Source organism: Acanthisitta chloris, unplaced genomic scaffold (assembly GCF_000695815.1).
Source record: "Acanthisitta chloris isolate BGI_N310 unplaced genomic scaffold, ASM69581v1 scaffold4389, whole genome shotgun sequence".
Taxonomy (NCBI): domain Eukaryota; kingdom Metazoa; phylum Chordata; class Aves; order Passeriformes; family Acanthisittidae; genus Acanthisitta; species Acanthisitta chloris.
In genome coordinates this window covers 142,435-157,650 of record NW_008689659.1, presented here as the reverse complement: position 1 = coordinate 157,650, position 15,216 = coordinate 142,435, and the positions used below count along the sequence as shown (strand labels likewise).

The 15,216-nt window shown below is 39.3% G+C and overlaps 1 protein-coding gene across 1 annotated transcript in view; it reads left to right on the top strand.

Annotated features, from left to right (window-relative positions):
• GUCY1A2 (guanylate cyclase 1, soluble, alpha 2) overlaps positions 1-15,216 on the top strand; it is a 132,047-nt gene that overhangs the window by 57,882 nt on the left and 58,949 nt on the right. Inside the window, exon 5 of the mRNA XM_009081493.1 lies at positions 11,829-12,314. Coding sequence (XP_009079741.1) covers positions 11,829-12,314 — 486 coding nt within the window. The remainder of the gene's footprint in view (positions 1-11,828; positions 12,315-15,216) is intronic.

Genomic DNA, 15,216 nt, shown 5'->3' with positions numbered 1-15,216 from the left:
TTTCTGGGTTTTGTGTTTGTTAGTTTGGGTGCTGTGAAACATGAACTGATAATGCTAAGAACAGAGGATTTCCAATGTAAATGTATAGGAAAAAATGTACATATTGCAGTATACTACAGCACTGTAGCAATATCTGATATCAGTGCAAAATAATTTCATTTAACACACAACTGTGTATTACTAGGCCATGCACTAGTCTCACTGCTTTTGAAGAGTCTGTGCACATAGATGAAATACATGAGTCAATGACAGGCTATGTAAAGCAAACTCCCCAAAAACCTGCAGATTTCCAGGTAAAACCTGAAAAACCTCAGGAGGAGCTGAGGAGGGGACAGTCCATGGGGAAAGCCTGCCCATGACACCACAAAACACACACTGCTGAATTATGGCTAAGGACAGCATTAGGAGTCTGTATTTCTACAGTAGCACCCTTGGATGTTGTGGTGGGTTGACTCTGGCTGGATGCCCAGTGCTTACCAAAGCCACTTTGTCACTTCCCTCCTCATCTGGACAGGGGAGAGAAAATATGATGGAAGGCTTATGAATCAAGATAAGGGCACAGAGAGATCACTCACTGATTACTGTCATGGGCAAAACAGACTCTATTTGGAGAAATTAGTTTAATTTATTACCAATCAAATCAGAGAAGGATAATGATAAATATAACCAAGTCTTAAAAACACCTCCTCCCCTTCTTCCCAGGCTTAACCACTCCTGAATTCTCTGCTTCCTCCCCTGCATCTGACTCTTCCAAAGCAAGTAAATATAGAAAGTGTGAATTTTTGAAAGACATCTAGATCTTGTTCTTAAAACTGACTTTTGAATATCAGGATTTTAGGCTTAAAGGCTTTAATACTCCAAGAATCATAGGAATCAAAAATGCTGAAAATTGGGGAGCTCATCAAGTACTCTGCCCTTGAGGGAATTCACAGCTCCAAATTAGCTGCAGGTCAATATTTGCATAAATTGGTTCGAGCTGGTCCTGTCAGTGTGTGTACAGAGAGCTTTTCATTAGCTCCCCTCAGCCTCTCAGCCTGTCATGGGTAAGCTGGCCCTGATCCAAAAGCAAGGTAGCTGTGTCAGCATCATGCTGTGCTTGAGCAAATATTTTCTGCTTCTCAGCAGGGTGCTCCAGCCGAGGCAGAGCACTGGGACAGTCCTTGGCTGGCTTATGGTCTGCCCACCCACAGCAAGTCTTGACAAGTTGTACAAACTCGCCTGAGATATCCAAAGACAAGAATCTCCAAGTGAGGATCTTCCTGAAGCAGCAGTTCTCAATATTTTGAGACTGGTCACTTCCCTTGTCCTTCTTCATTGTAACAGTTGGGCCTTCCATTTGCATCCACACCCACACTTGCCCACCCACTGGGTGGCCCCAGTGCAGCAGTGCTGAGCAGCTAAGACCTTGAGGACAACTTCATATTTTTTGTCAGCCTGGGTCATTGAATCACCTTGCTTAACTTCAATTTGTGTTAGAATAATCAAGGCAATAGAGACTGACCATGTTTTGGTTTTAAAATATCACCTTCCACCTTATTTTTTTCATTTGCTTTGTTACCATTTCAAGGAAAAATGAATTGGGTGCAGTGAAGGAAATGGAAGCTAAATAGATATTTTAATGCATACAGAAATGTGAATATTCACTACATCTGGCTGTTCCCTCTCACACTCTATATATGTTATGTTTATAAGTAAGTGAAAGGCATTTTAATGTTTTTGTTTGTTTTTCATTTCTTGATGGATTGTGGAACTGGTTAAAAATGACACCCTTAACCTGAGACTACTAAAAGAGGCCAATGCATTCTTCTCAAGTTCAGATCATTAATACTGCCTGTGAGAGACTCCACATGAAGTTTGTCTTTTACTGGTACATGTCAAATATGCTACCTTATAGAAAGTTATGGATGAAAGGTCTCCTAATGCTGTAATGTGTTGTGTTGAACATACTGAAAAAAATTCAGCCTTTTCAAGAAAAGTACAGAAAATTTAATATTAAAGGCCTGGTACAGCCTCCACTAAAACCAGCTGGATGTATTTACAATTACTTCAGTGAGAGGTAGAATGACTCTTTCTAATTATATCTAACTTAAGAATGACTGTACTGGGAAAAAAGAAATTTCTTCTCCTGGTGTTCTGAAAATTTATACTGTACCAAGAGATTAGAACTGATGAATCCCAATATCAAATTCTAATGATAGAGTCATTTATCAGAGCTGCAAAAGTACTTGATATATGAAGTAATAAAAAGAAAAGCAAACTAAAAATATAAACAGAGGACTCCAATTCTCATCAATTTCCTTGGTGTGGTGCTGGCAGGAATTTGGAGCAGATTTATATACTTAAGATGAAATAGGGTAAGAGCTGGGCCCTGTAAGTCCTAAAGGAGAACAACATTTGCAAGCTAGCTAGTGCATAGGCTAAGAGATCTTTTAATCACAGGAATTTTAAGATACCTAGGTTGGAGATGAAATGTTGCATCTCTTAATGGTTGCTATGTATATATCTGTTCTGCACAGATCAAAGGAGAAAGCTGCTTCTGCTGCTCTTTGCCTGCTGTTCTCATGAATAAACATCTATACTCATTTAACCATTGCACTGCATTTTGATAAAAAAGCAGTTTCCACAAAGGGAAAAATGAACCTGCATCTGAGAAATTAAAATACTTAGCAAGAAATATCACAGAATGATGAAGAGTACTTTCTGCTAGCAGGTCATCTCAGGCAGCTGGGACAGAACACGTTCAAAGGAAAAGCTCTTGCTAGGAGGTGAACAATGCTAGTCGAAGGATTAGGTGCAAGAGTGGTTTGTGCATCTGCACAAATCTGGTGGTGAAGACAGTAGAAACTAACCCAAAAAGTAATACTGTGGAAAATGGGAACCTTTTCACTGCCTTCAGTGTACCAACACATTTCTCTGTAATCTTGCCTGGCTGACACTGATAGAAGTAAATAAAGACACCTGTCTTTAACATATTGACAAATCATTTTTGCCTATTGCAAAGGTTTTTACAGGCATGAGATAATTAGAGATTTGACTGTGTAAATATATACAGCATTTATTTTTAACCAGGTAGATAGCCTTGGTGATTGATCTTGTGTCATTATCCTGAGTGTTAAGTCAAGAATGTTGCAGTAAAAGCTCAGTAGAAAAGCAAATATGTGATTTGGTCTGTTTGCATCATGTATAGCAAAAAAAAGGGCCCAGTTCAGAGTAGGGGTTCCAGAGGAGTTTCAACCCCTGGAATTTTTTTTAGCTCTGGCTGTGACTGCACAGTGCTTATTGCAGCTGCACCAAAAAGAAAAAAAAAAAAAAGGAAGGTCTAGATGTATGGAACAGGATGAATTTTCAGCTGTAAGAAATACTGAGCCCATCCTTTACTCTCTCTCAATAAGCTGCTACAGCTGATGCATAACTCAACTGTTCCTAAACCTTTTGTTAAATAATTCAAAACAAATTGAAAGATCTTTGATGCTGGTTTTGAATGATGTAAACAAAAGGCAAAAATAAAATGACATGCTTGTTTTTAAACAGTAAAATGTCATAAAGGCAATCTTAAATTATTATTTGGACATTTTGTAAAATTGCATCTAGTGGAATGTGCTGAGCATCACCTTGAGCTAGGTGCTGGTTATTACACAGCCTTGTAAGATAATTTCCAAAAAAGAAAAAGAAAGACAAGGTTTCAAAGCAGATAAAGGTAGTTATTGATGGTACATTATTTTCTATTTGGAAGTGGAATTTTCTGCTTGTAATTCAGCATGTTTAGAGATGTCTGTGTCAAGGCTAAGGTGGTAAGGACCAGTCTAGGCACCATTAAAGCCAGTGGCAAGCCTGAGACTCTCCATTATGTGTGTAGAGCTTCCCCCCATGAATGCCCATCTAGCTGAGGGCTGGGCTCTGATACAGACCCTCAGATCTGCTGTGAACTTTTCACCTTCTCTCCAAGAATCAAAACCTGAAACCACAGTTCCATTATTTTCACAGACTTTTTCTTCCCTCTGCTCCCACCCAACCAAAAGCAAAATATGTTACCTTGAGGATCCCAAGTTTGCTACACGGTTTATAAGATTTTCTTCTGACTAACTACATTCTAAGACAAGTGCCCAAAAGAAATCTTTGGAAGTCAAGGAATCACTTATAAGTGATACTATAAATGATGATGTGTATGAATGTGCTTAAAATACAGGAAGTGCAGAAGAAGACATGAAAAGTACCTTATTAGAGGCTATATCTATTAATTTGGCATCATTATTTTGGGTAACTTAATTTAACAAGAATGATTTTTGCCTCTGTGAAGTTGGCAAACTGAATGCACATTTGTGTCACCCTCCACATCACTGTCTTGTCAGACTAATGGAAATTTGTTTGAAAAATGTACTTTTCAGAAAGCTTTCATGACTTTCTCAAATGCTACATTCTTGTTTTCTGATTCTCCATCCAAATGCAAAATTGATGCAAGTGTGTGGCTTGGGAACCTCCTCTTTGGAGCATATTTATTGCTATCACTGCTCTCACAGTTCTTATCAAGCAGCAGGGCTTCTGGTTTTCAGTTTCTTTAAAAAGGCTTTTGGCTGGCTCAAAATTACATGAAAAAAATGGTGAAATATTCCCTAACCTGGAATGTCCACAGAATCTGCAGGTTCTCAGATCAGTTAATCCTCCTGTCCATTTTAAACCTGATGTCAAGAATATAAATCTCACAGAGAAGCTGTATGAGATTCTAACAGTCTTTAGCTTCAGATGCCGTGTGCTGGTCTGACAGCACAAATGGAAGAGTTTCTGATTGCACCATCCCTGAAGAGTGAGGCTTGCTCCACCCAATTGCCAGACCAATCTAATCAGAGCATCAAAGAGGAACACCTTGAGTCAAAGAGGCTGTGGATGCCTGATCCCTGGAAGACTTCAGAGCCAGACTGGATGGGTCCCTGAACAACACAGTCTTGTGGAAAGTGGCCCTGCCCGTGGCAGGGGTGTTGGAACTAGATGATCTTTAAGGTCTCTTCCAACCCAAACCATTCTATGACTCTATGATTCTAAACGAATGGGCATTGCCTCCAAAACTGCTTTCACTGCTCTGCTCCTCACCAAAACAGATGTTTTTAGCCCTGATTCTGTACATTTGCATCTCTGTGTGGTTGGAGTAAGTAGGCAGCTAAATGTCTGCACAGGGTGTCCTGGCTTTTCATAAAGCAAAAGAGAGATGTATAGTTAACACCTAAAATCTAGCATGCTAATCAAAGTATGTGCAACCTGAAAACAGCCTTAAGGACTGAAACAGATTTTGCAGTGAAAAGAAAAACACAAAATCACAGAATACCTTGAGCTGAAAGGGACCTATAAGGGTCATCAAGTCCCACTCCATGCTTCTCACAGGACTGCCTAAAAGTAAACCATATGTCCAGATGCACCTTGAACTCTGACAGGCTTTTTAAGTAAAATCTTTTCTGGATGCTGTCGGTGTATAGCAGGGGCCAGGGTTTCCTGGGTACTGGGAGCTGTGGGAGTCCCTGGGGTGGAGGGGCAGGGTCTGGAATCTAGGGACTGTCCCATTTGCCCAGACTGGGAGCCCAGAGGCAGCCTCAGCACCAGCACTGGTGCCTCCATGGTGATGGTGATGATGATGATGATGATCACCTCCCTAGTGATGAGCCTGTGGCCAGGCAGGGCAGGGCTATGAGAGAGAGACACGGGTCCTGCTGCAGCATTGCTGAGGCAGGGACTGACAGCCCAAGGGGTCGACATGGGGTCCAGGTCCCTGGGTAGGCCCAGGGGAGCCCTGGGGGACTAGGCAGGGACTGTCAGGCCAATGGTGCCTTCAAGGCCCTGACAGGTTGTGTGTAAGTATATGAAGGTATTTATTCATTGGAAAAAAATCCAATCTATTCTCAGTGTGTTGACGTTCAAAGGGATTTTTAAATTCTCTTGGAAACACTGATGAGTTTCTTCCTCTTGTTTTCGCAACTGTCTGTTGCTCCCCTGTGCTATGCAGCCTGGCTCCAGCCCCTCACCAGGCTGCTCTGCCTGTCTGCTGTGTTGAGTTCACCCACTCCTCTTCTTAGGAGCATCTGTGAGGGAAGCTGACTGAGGAATACATGGGCTTGAGTTACAGTTCTTGAATACCTTGTGAAGAAAGAGTTGGTTCTTTTGTAGGAATCTTTTTCCCATTATTTTTATGTCTCAGGGCTAGATTTATCTTGGACTTATCCAAGGAGCAGTCTGGAGTACCTTCTTAAAAGCAATTTCTGTGTCTTGAAGCAAGAAGGGATAAATGGTAAATCATCATGAACTTTTCAGGTGGAATCCACCATTGCCTTCTGTTTAGCTAGTTGCATTGGCAGCCTTATGTGTTAGGATAGAATCATCTCCTTTACCTCTCTTTTACATTTATAGGTGGTTCCATGCTTCAATTTGCTATGCATATCTATGCATAGCAATATGGAGCATGGTTCATGTGGAGCAGGTCCTATCTAACCCTATTTTGTTTGCTTTTAATCTGCCATGCTTACTCTTTTAATACCAAGGAATTACTTTGGAGGTCCAAGTTTGTAACTGGAAGATTTTAATGTTTCTCTCTTTTACATTATAGAACATGAACGTATTCCCACCAAAGGTTTGGATTTCCTAAAGGTACAATATTTTCACTGTGATTCTGAGTTTGTGAGGAATCTACAATGTACACAAAACATTACATTTGGTCACTTTGGTCTGAAGATTGTTGCGCATTACATAACACCCCCGGGTTTGCTATAAATAACCAGAAATTTGTAACAGTCAGTTTGCTGCTGTGTGGAATAATATTCTTTTGACAATGCATTGAGCTGGAAATGCAAACTTGTAAGCAAATGCTGAGAGTTATACTTTCACAAGAACCCAAGCGCATCCTGAGTTGTGCTAAGCAAACATTGTCTAGTTTATTCATTTGCATCAGGAATCGATTGAAAAAATCATTTTTCATTTCTGTGGAGATGATATGTATTTCTCTTGGCTTTTTTCAATAAACGCAAATGTAAGGGAAGTTGGCAGTTCATTATTTTTGTCTAGAGATAAGATAGCGTATCAGGGTTTCATTAGAATATGAATTTTCTTATTTTCATGAATTTTTCTCCACAGCTAATTTTGCTGGCTGTGACTCTGGCTTACCCCACTCTACAATTAGAGCTGTAGTATCAGAGAGGTTGTAATGATTGTTCCTTTTTCTCTGTTTAAAGTCACAGTCATGTTATACCTGTGTAGATGGTCAGCCAACCACAGAGCAGCCTTAACTTTGTGGGTGTAGCAAGTTTTTGTTTAATTGAATTGAGGTTTGGAGCATTTAGCATAGAAATCTGTTAGACCAATAGAGAACTTACACTTCCCATAATGTTCTTACAGAATGGCATTTAGGTGCCTTTAAACACACAGAAATACCTTCACTGTTATGTAGTTTATTCTCATGGGAGATAGACTTAACTGACCAGTATAGGCATCTATATCCAAGCCTTGTGCTCCCTTTACAACAGAGAAATGTAGGTATATCTACACATGGGACATGATTCATTTGACACTGACTTAGATGTCTCATGTAGATCATGTGAGTTTTATTCTAGAAGCACCTGTTTCTGTTGATGCCTGTATAAAGAGTTGTAAACTGACAAGCAGAGTCATTTCTTTCACGAAGTGTACTGTTACCTTGTCCAGCCCCAAACTACTCAAATATTTTGAAATACCTTGCTGTAAATGTTCCTGATATACTGCCTTGTATCCTATAGGACATTCAGGGAAGTGAATCCACTTGTTCTAAAATTTAGGCTAGCAGCTGGATCACCTTTCTAAAAGTCACCTTGTACACTTTGTACCTTGAAGTGATGATGGTGTCCAGGTTGATTTGTCATACACTGATTTTTCCCAATCTTTCCATCCTCTGAATTAGTATGGGCCTGTTAAGGAAGCAGCTTTGTCTATTCTTACTGAATTTGTTCATTGTATGAAGTCAAGCATACATGTGTAACAGTTTTTGAAAGTGTGGCCTAGCACTGTAAGTTTCTTAACCTACTCCCAATAAATAAAACTAAAAAAAGAAGACTATAATCACAATTTAGGAGGGATTATGCACTAATCAAAGTCAAAGTAGAAACTCCATTATAATTTGTGTATTGCAAAGGCCATAGAAAACATGGTCTACCCTAATGAGAAAGAAAATTATGCTTTAAACTCCCAATTATTTCTCAAAGATACTGTCTCATATTACCCCTAATATTTTCCAGGAGATTTGTACATCATCTCTCAGTCACTATTCCATAACACACATCTTTGTTCTAAGAAGTATCCTCCCTCAGTGCAACAACTGAGGCTTTTCCCTGTGCTTTTCCTTAAAGACTAGGCAGTGGAGTTGGCATTTGATTCATAAGCTTTTGATCCTAGGGTGGCTTGCATCCAGATATGCAGAGGATAGGCAGAGGGTTGGATTTATGTGCCTAATGAAGTAGTTAGCTGTTGATGCACTGCTCAGTAGGAGACTCTCATGTTCTCACACAGCAGCTCTAGAGTCTGTCTGTGTTTCCTGGGAGGGTCTTCGGAGAGAGAGGCTGAAAGAATTCCTCATTCTCAGGAACTGTTTGCTCCTCTTTCTTTGCAGTGGGTTTGCTGTGAAAGTAAAATGCAATGATAGGTTTCGGTTTTTTTAATCCCAGAGCTTCTTAGGCTGCACCATTATTTCGCAGCAACATAATCCTGTAAAATATGACTTGTAATTGCTCATTTCAAAATGTTACTATGGCAAGCTTCAGGCAAACCTGATGTCCTGTATCATCAGTTACACTTTAAGATATAAAGAAGACTAGTGAGGCAAGAGAAGCCAAAGAAGAGAGATGGAGGTTATGCTGGATCACGGTTGCAGACTATAGTCTGATAGAAAGAGACTGAATCATCTCAGAAACTTCTCTGGAAACGAAAGGGTTTTGCAAAAACTGAGTAGGGTGATACCGTCTTAGCTCTTCTCTACTGCTATGCTTCATAAGACATGAGTGTTTGGGGTAGCTTTGTGTCTGCTGTCCTATTTCCTGATTTGGCAACTTGACGAGACTGGCAGGCCATTTTCTAAAACAACCCATCAGTCATTGAGAGAACAGGACATCAGAATCACTAATGTAACATGAAAGGAGTGATAGGAAACATCAACAATTCCTGTTAAGCAGAGCAAATGATAATAATATTCAGAGGATAAACTGGAGTAGCACTGAACCTTTGACAGTTTCAGGAAGTTGATCAGTTGCATAGGGAGAATGTCTTTGCAAAACTTCCTAAAAATGCTCTAGAAACTTTCAACTTTGTTGAAGCAGGGGCACAGATCACTTGGGCAGAAAGGGTAATTTTTAGTGAGGCATTTTATAGTATTGTCTGTCTTCTACTGCTTCTCACACATAAGTCTCAAAGTGTGTTATAGAGTAGTCAGTAGCATTGTTCTTGCTGTACTAAAAGGCCAAATAAGCGCTCAGGACTGATAATTTGCCTGGGGTTATCCAGAACAGAGTAGAAGACTCCAGAGTGCCTGTTTAGTACATTAGTTGCTTACTCAGTGTTTCCTGAGAAAAATCCACTCAGGTAAGTTTGGCACAATATATTAACACAGACAGAGACCACATCGAAGAGTTTAACACCTCAAATTGACAAAGGCAAAGCAGGAGTGCACAGGGTGCTTCATTTTCTTCTAGTCTCACAGCAGGTTAACAGGAGAAACAGGATTCCAAGCCAGGTGCCCTGTCTTGCTGACAAGCAGCCCACACCCAGGCCAAGCTGGCTCAGCCAGGATCTGTGGTCACACTCTCTCCTCCTGAGCTGACACCCTGTTTTCACCTAGAGGTGGAAGAGTGACATGATAATATGAGATACATTTATTTTGCACAAGAGTGAAGTTCTGCAAACAGAAAACTCCCTGGCAAAGGGGAACAAAATAAGAGAATTTAGAAATGCTATACCATGTATTTTGCATTTGGCAATTTGTCCTTCAGAGTTAAAACAATTTTGCATGTGCCCTTTTGAAAGCATGAGACTGCATGCATGAAGAAAGCACCTTATTTTTCCCTTATGTTTTGAGCAGGGAACCATATGTTTCAAAAGTAGAAAAAGAAGTTAGCCTTGGAGCGTTAAATTTGCCCATCTAGGTATGTGACTAGCTTTCTCACAGAGATTAATGTCCTAGAATGAAGCTGAGGAAATAAGGCTTAGAAATGTAAATATTAGTAGGTGTGCGGGAACATAAATTTTAAAAATTGGTAATTTTAGTTATTTGCATTTACTTTCACTTGCTGAGTTCCCAGGCTGACATCAGAAGTTAGATCTGTTGGATTTCTACCAGAGGAGGCAGAGGGGCATGGGGATAGGATAGGCTCAGTTCCCATGTCAATGGTAGAATCTGCAATGACAGCATATTATCTGATGTAAAAAAACCCAAAACCTAATAGAAGCTTCCTAAAATCTTCCCCAAACATGGAAAGTACCATGCAGGGTTATCTGTCGGCTCAGCAGGAGCTTCCAGGCCTCTGGACACTTAAATCACATCATTATTACAGACACCTCTGGATTCCCTGATTGAAGTTTTCCTATCTAGCTTGGTAGGATTATGGATGGAAGGAGGATTAAATGATAAAGTGAATCATGTGACAGTAGCAAATGCCTATATGATGAGAGGAATGGTGACTGGAGCAGACCTTTATATTTCAAGGGATTGTGTGGAATAGAAAAGTACAATGCCTAATACTGTACTTAGGCACACAAGGTTTGTGTGTTGTGCCTGTTTTGACTATGAGACCCTTGAGGTAAGGACTGTGGGTTTTTTAGATCACCTAGCACAGTATTGCCCTGGTCTTTGTGCAGTCCTGGAATGAAAGCATTCATGATGATTGTGTTTCATGGCAGAGGCTATGACAGGCTGTATTTACAAAGGGATAGAGTTTGTTTGATTTGATTTATTTTTCAATGTCCAGTTCAGTCTGGTAGTTTTGTGTTTGACTGCTATCATGGAGCAAGAGATAACAATCCATGGCCTCATTGGTGTCAGCCTCTGGACAGTACACCAAATGTCTAGCCATTTAACAGGCAAATGCAAAGCTTATAAACCAGTGTGATGAACCACCTGCTGTTCATTTCCTACTGTTCCTTTTACTATTCTGCAAATACAAATTGAATGAATCTGTATCACCAAGAAATCTGCAGGTTCTAACAGAATGTCAGCCTTCAACTCTGCTGCATGTATGACAAGGGAAATAGGAAATAGGAGCACTGGTACACTTTTCCTGTGCTATTTGTTATTTTACAGAGTTGTTTCTTACATCTGTTTTCATTTGATTCCTCTATAACATGGTCATATTTGACTTTTAGTAGATATTTTTCTGAAAAAGAACAGAAGCTACTTCACCATTTCACTAACCTGCTTTCAGATAGTTGCAATTTCCCTTTACTTTTGTGCTTTTTATGATTTTTTAGCTAAGTAACAGAGAAGGAGCCACTCTGGAATTTGCTTTTAAGGTCAGGTAGATTCCAGAAGCATTATTTAGACAGCACTCTGAGACTACATTTTTTTGTGGTTGCTTTCTTATTTAATTGGGTTCAAATAAAATCCAACATCTGATTTTGGGAATATTTTTGTGTCAGTATAGGCTATTTTCTCACTCAATTTGGTGAGTAGACAGTGTGAGTCTCATTACTTGAATAGGTGAGTGTAAGAAGCTTCTGTATAAATGGCTACAGTTTATCATTTTAGCTGACAAGGAAAGATGGGGAAAGTAGAATGAGGATCCACATCTCTCAGATAATCTTTTCTTTGCTGAAGTATTTTTTTTTTTACTTTTCAGGTCATGGAAATTAAAGGACAAATGATTCATGTGCCAGAATCAAATTCAATTTTGTTCCTGGGTTCCCCCTGTGTGGACAAGCTGGATGAACTGATGGGCCGAGGCCTCCATCTTTCAGACATACCCATCCATGATGCTACACGTGATGTCATATTGGTTGGAGAGCAAGCAAAGGCACAGGATGGCTTGAAAAAACGAATGGATAAGCTGAAGGCAACACTAGAATGTACACACCAAGCCCTGGAAGAGGAGAAAAAGAAGACAGTAGATCTCCTTATTTCTATTTTCCCTGAAGAAGTGGCTCAGCAGTTGTGGCAGGGGCAGCAGGTTCAGGCTAGGAAGTTTGATGATGTCACCATGCTCTTCTCGGATATTGTTGGCTTCACTGCCATCTGTGCACAGTGCACACCCATGCAGGTCATCAGCATGCTGAACGAGCTCTACACGCGGTTTGACCATCAGTGTGGATACCTTGACATCTATAAGGTAATAGCTCAAGTCCTAAGTTAGCAAAATCTAATTGAAACTCAGACAGAAAAATATCCCAGTAGCTTTCCTCCTAGATCGCAGACCTTCCCTATAAAAATATTAAGGCAATATTTTTGTTTTGTGTGAAAAAACCCAAATCTGAACTATACCAATTGAAAATCAAATGCTTAAATGCGAAAGTGTCATCATTGTGCTACCATGGGAATAGAGGCCTCGTGTTCCCATTTTCCTATATAAATGTACATCTCCACTATCCCAGCCTGGTTTCATTAAGGTGACCCATTAGCCACAGCATTCTAAGTGTGAAGAAGTACAGTGATGGTCCTAGCCCAAGCTCCTGTGAGGCACTGAGTTTCAGCTGAAAATTGAATGGTTTAGGATTTTGGCACTTATCTTTCTCCTGAAAGAAGAAAAATTTTCCATAAAGAGCAAAGTATTTACTATAAAAATTATTTAATGAAATGTAAACTTCCACTGAAAAACAGGAAGAGGACAGCAGATGTCCATGCATACTAAATATAATGAATGGGACATGGCACAGGGATGTCACATTCCTTTACTACTCTGCAGAAAAGGAGATGTTGCATATGTTGATCCTGTTCAGAGCTCATCATCTTCACTTCTCTGAAGTGGATCTGGTGTCCAGTATGCATTTGGGAGTAAAAAGAGAGGAGGTAGAGTTTAAAAAATGCAGTGAAGGTATTATGTGTGTAATTATCCTGTGAAATCTACAGAGAATGTATTTGGTATATGGAATGCCTTTAATTTTGTAATAGGAAAAACAGAGAAAATTTCTTTTTATATATCCAAATGCACCAAAGAAAATAACAATAGCTGTGCAATTATATATTTACCTTGTTTTCTGTCTAAGGTGTGCAAACTAAATCAAGTTTTCAAACTGATTCAAATAGTATTTGTTGATAGGCTGTAGAGAAAAGGTCTCACAAGAGTGTTGGTCCTTTCATTTTTAGCCTCTAATGCACTTTGAAAAGAATTGAAAAATAATTATTACCCACCTAAACAATAATTGTGGCTGAAAAGTTACAATCCATACCACAGAGAGAACTGAAAATGGTATAGGTAAGTGTTGGTAGGACAGTATACCAAAGTAAAAGATCACACTGTAAATAAGTTTTGTGCTCCTGGACTTAGAGTTTGTGTTATTAATGCTCAGAAGCCAAAGGCTGTGTTGGAGAGGACTACAATGGAAGGTACCAGCCCTTATTTGAAAATTGTTATGGTGATACAGTCAAAAAAAGATGGGAAGTTTAATCACAGTTTGTATTAGTCTGATGTTGCTGCACTGAATAATGACTGAGCTCTAACAACAGGACTTGAGGAACTTCTGACCCAGTCAGGAGTGATACCTAGTGACTCTGCTTCATGTGCTGTGTTCACACGCTTCATGTGGATGTAGCTACTCTTTTCCTAGGTGGTTAATTTTAGCTGTTTTGAGGCATTCAGGACATTTTTTGTTGAAAACTATGGTTTCATGGGAATAGTATAATATACAGTATGCAAAACTCTATGACGTGACTGGAAGGAAGGTTGATTGAGTCCTGTGAGAACACTAAGAAGGAATATTTATTTATGTACAGGTCATGAATATTGTATCATTTAGACCATGGCTTTCTGCCTTTCACCTAGCTGTGTGCTAGTTTAGATAGAAATATGTTACTGTATGAAAATACTGTCCCAACCAGTGAAATAAGATCATGGCTGCTGAGATAGGAAAGATAAGATTTATGCATTCAAAAAAAGGAATGAGCACTCCAAAAAGTCAAGACTCCAGTGTAATTCTATGAGCAAAGGTATGAATAAAACCTGGTTTTCTATTAATGACTTACACTTCTAACCCCCTTTCTACACTGTTACTGCCTTAATATAGCCAGTTCATTCTCAGATCCTTTAATCCTGGGTTTTCCTTATCTCCCTATTCCCCATGTCCCCTGAGCCTTCCCACACATCCCCTCTTCCCAACATTGCTCACCCATGAACAAGGCAGTGTGCACTATGGCTGTTTTGGAGCTGTATGTGCCTTCAGTTTCTCCTCCCTAAATCCTTAGTATTTATTTTTTTTAACCAGAAGTCTAAAAAAATTACTGTGAGGTTAAGTGAAAATTACTCACTTGAGCATTACAGAAAGACAATGAACCAGCAGTGAACCCTTTTTCTTTTCCTTAGAGAATCAGGCTTAAAATAGAATGACAATTCTTTTGGAAAAAACATTTGCATTTTAAAATGAAAATAGCTTGTGTGTTTATATCTTTTCCATTTGTTTCAGATGTTGTTCTGGAAGCTAAGTTTATTGCTAGGAATGATCACCACCACAGCAACTATGATTTTAGAAGTTATGTCAGGCAGTAAATTTTAGATATGCAGTCACCAATATTTGTAACCACAGCCTGCCTTTAAGATATACTCATGTAACTAGGCTACAGAAATTTATCATGTGACCTAAATATACATGAAAATAGATAAATTTTTAAATTGCTTGTTTTTAAAACCCATGGCAATAATAATTTGCCAAGATTATTTGGTAAGTACTTCTGAATACCAAATTCACCATTTTGTAAATAGAAAATTAAGCAAAAATAATTAAATTAATTCCATGCTATAAATTATTTACCCAGCTTTACTGTTACAACATTTTGAATTTAGAACCTCAGTTCTTCTAATCTTGGACTCAGACAATGAATGTAATATTTTCAGTTGTCTCATGCTATTCATCCAGGGGTGTTTACAGAGGAACATGGCAGAGAGAGAAGAACAAAGATCCTCACATATAGCACGTCAGACATAGAGGGCAAGCATAACTGGGTGTTGGATACAGATGAGGAAACAGGTGGAGAGGGCTAAAGGGTGATGAATTAGAGTTTGAAATTTCTTGGAAATGAAA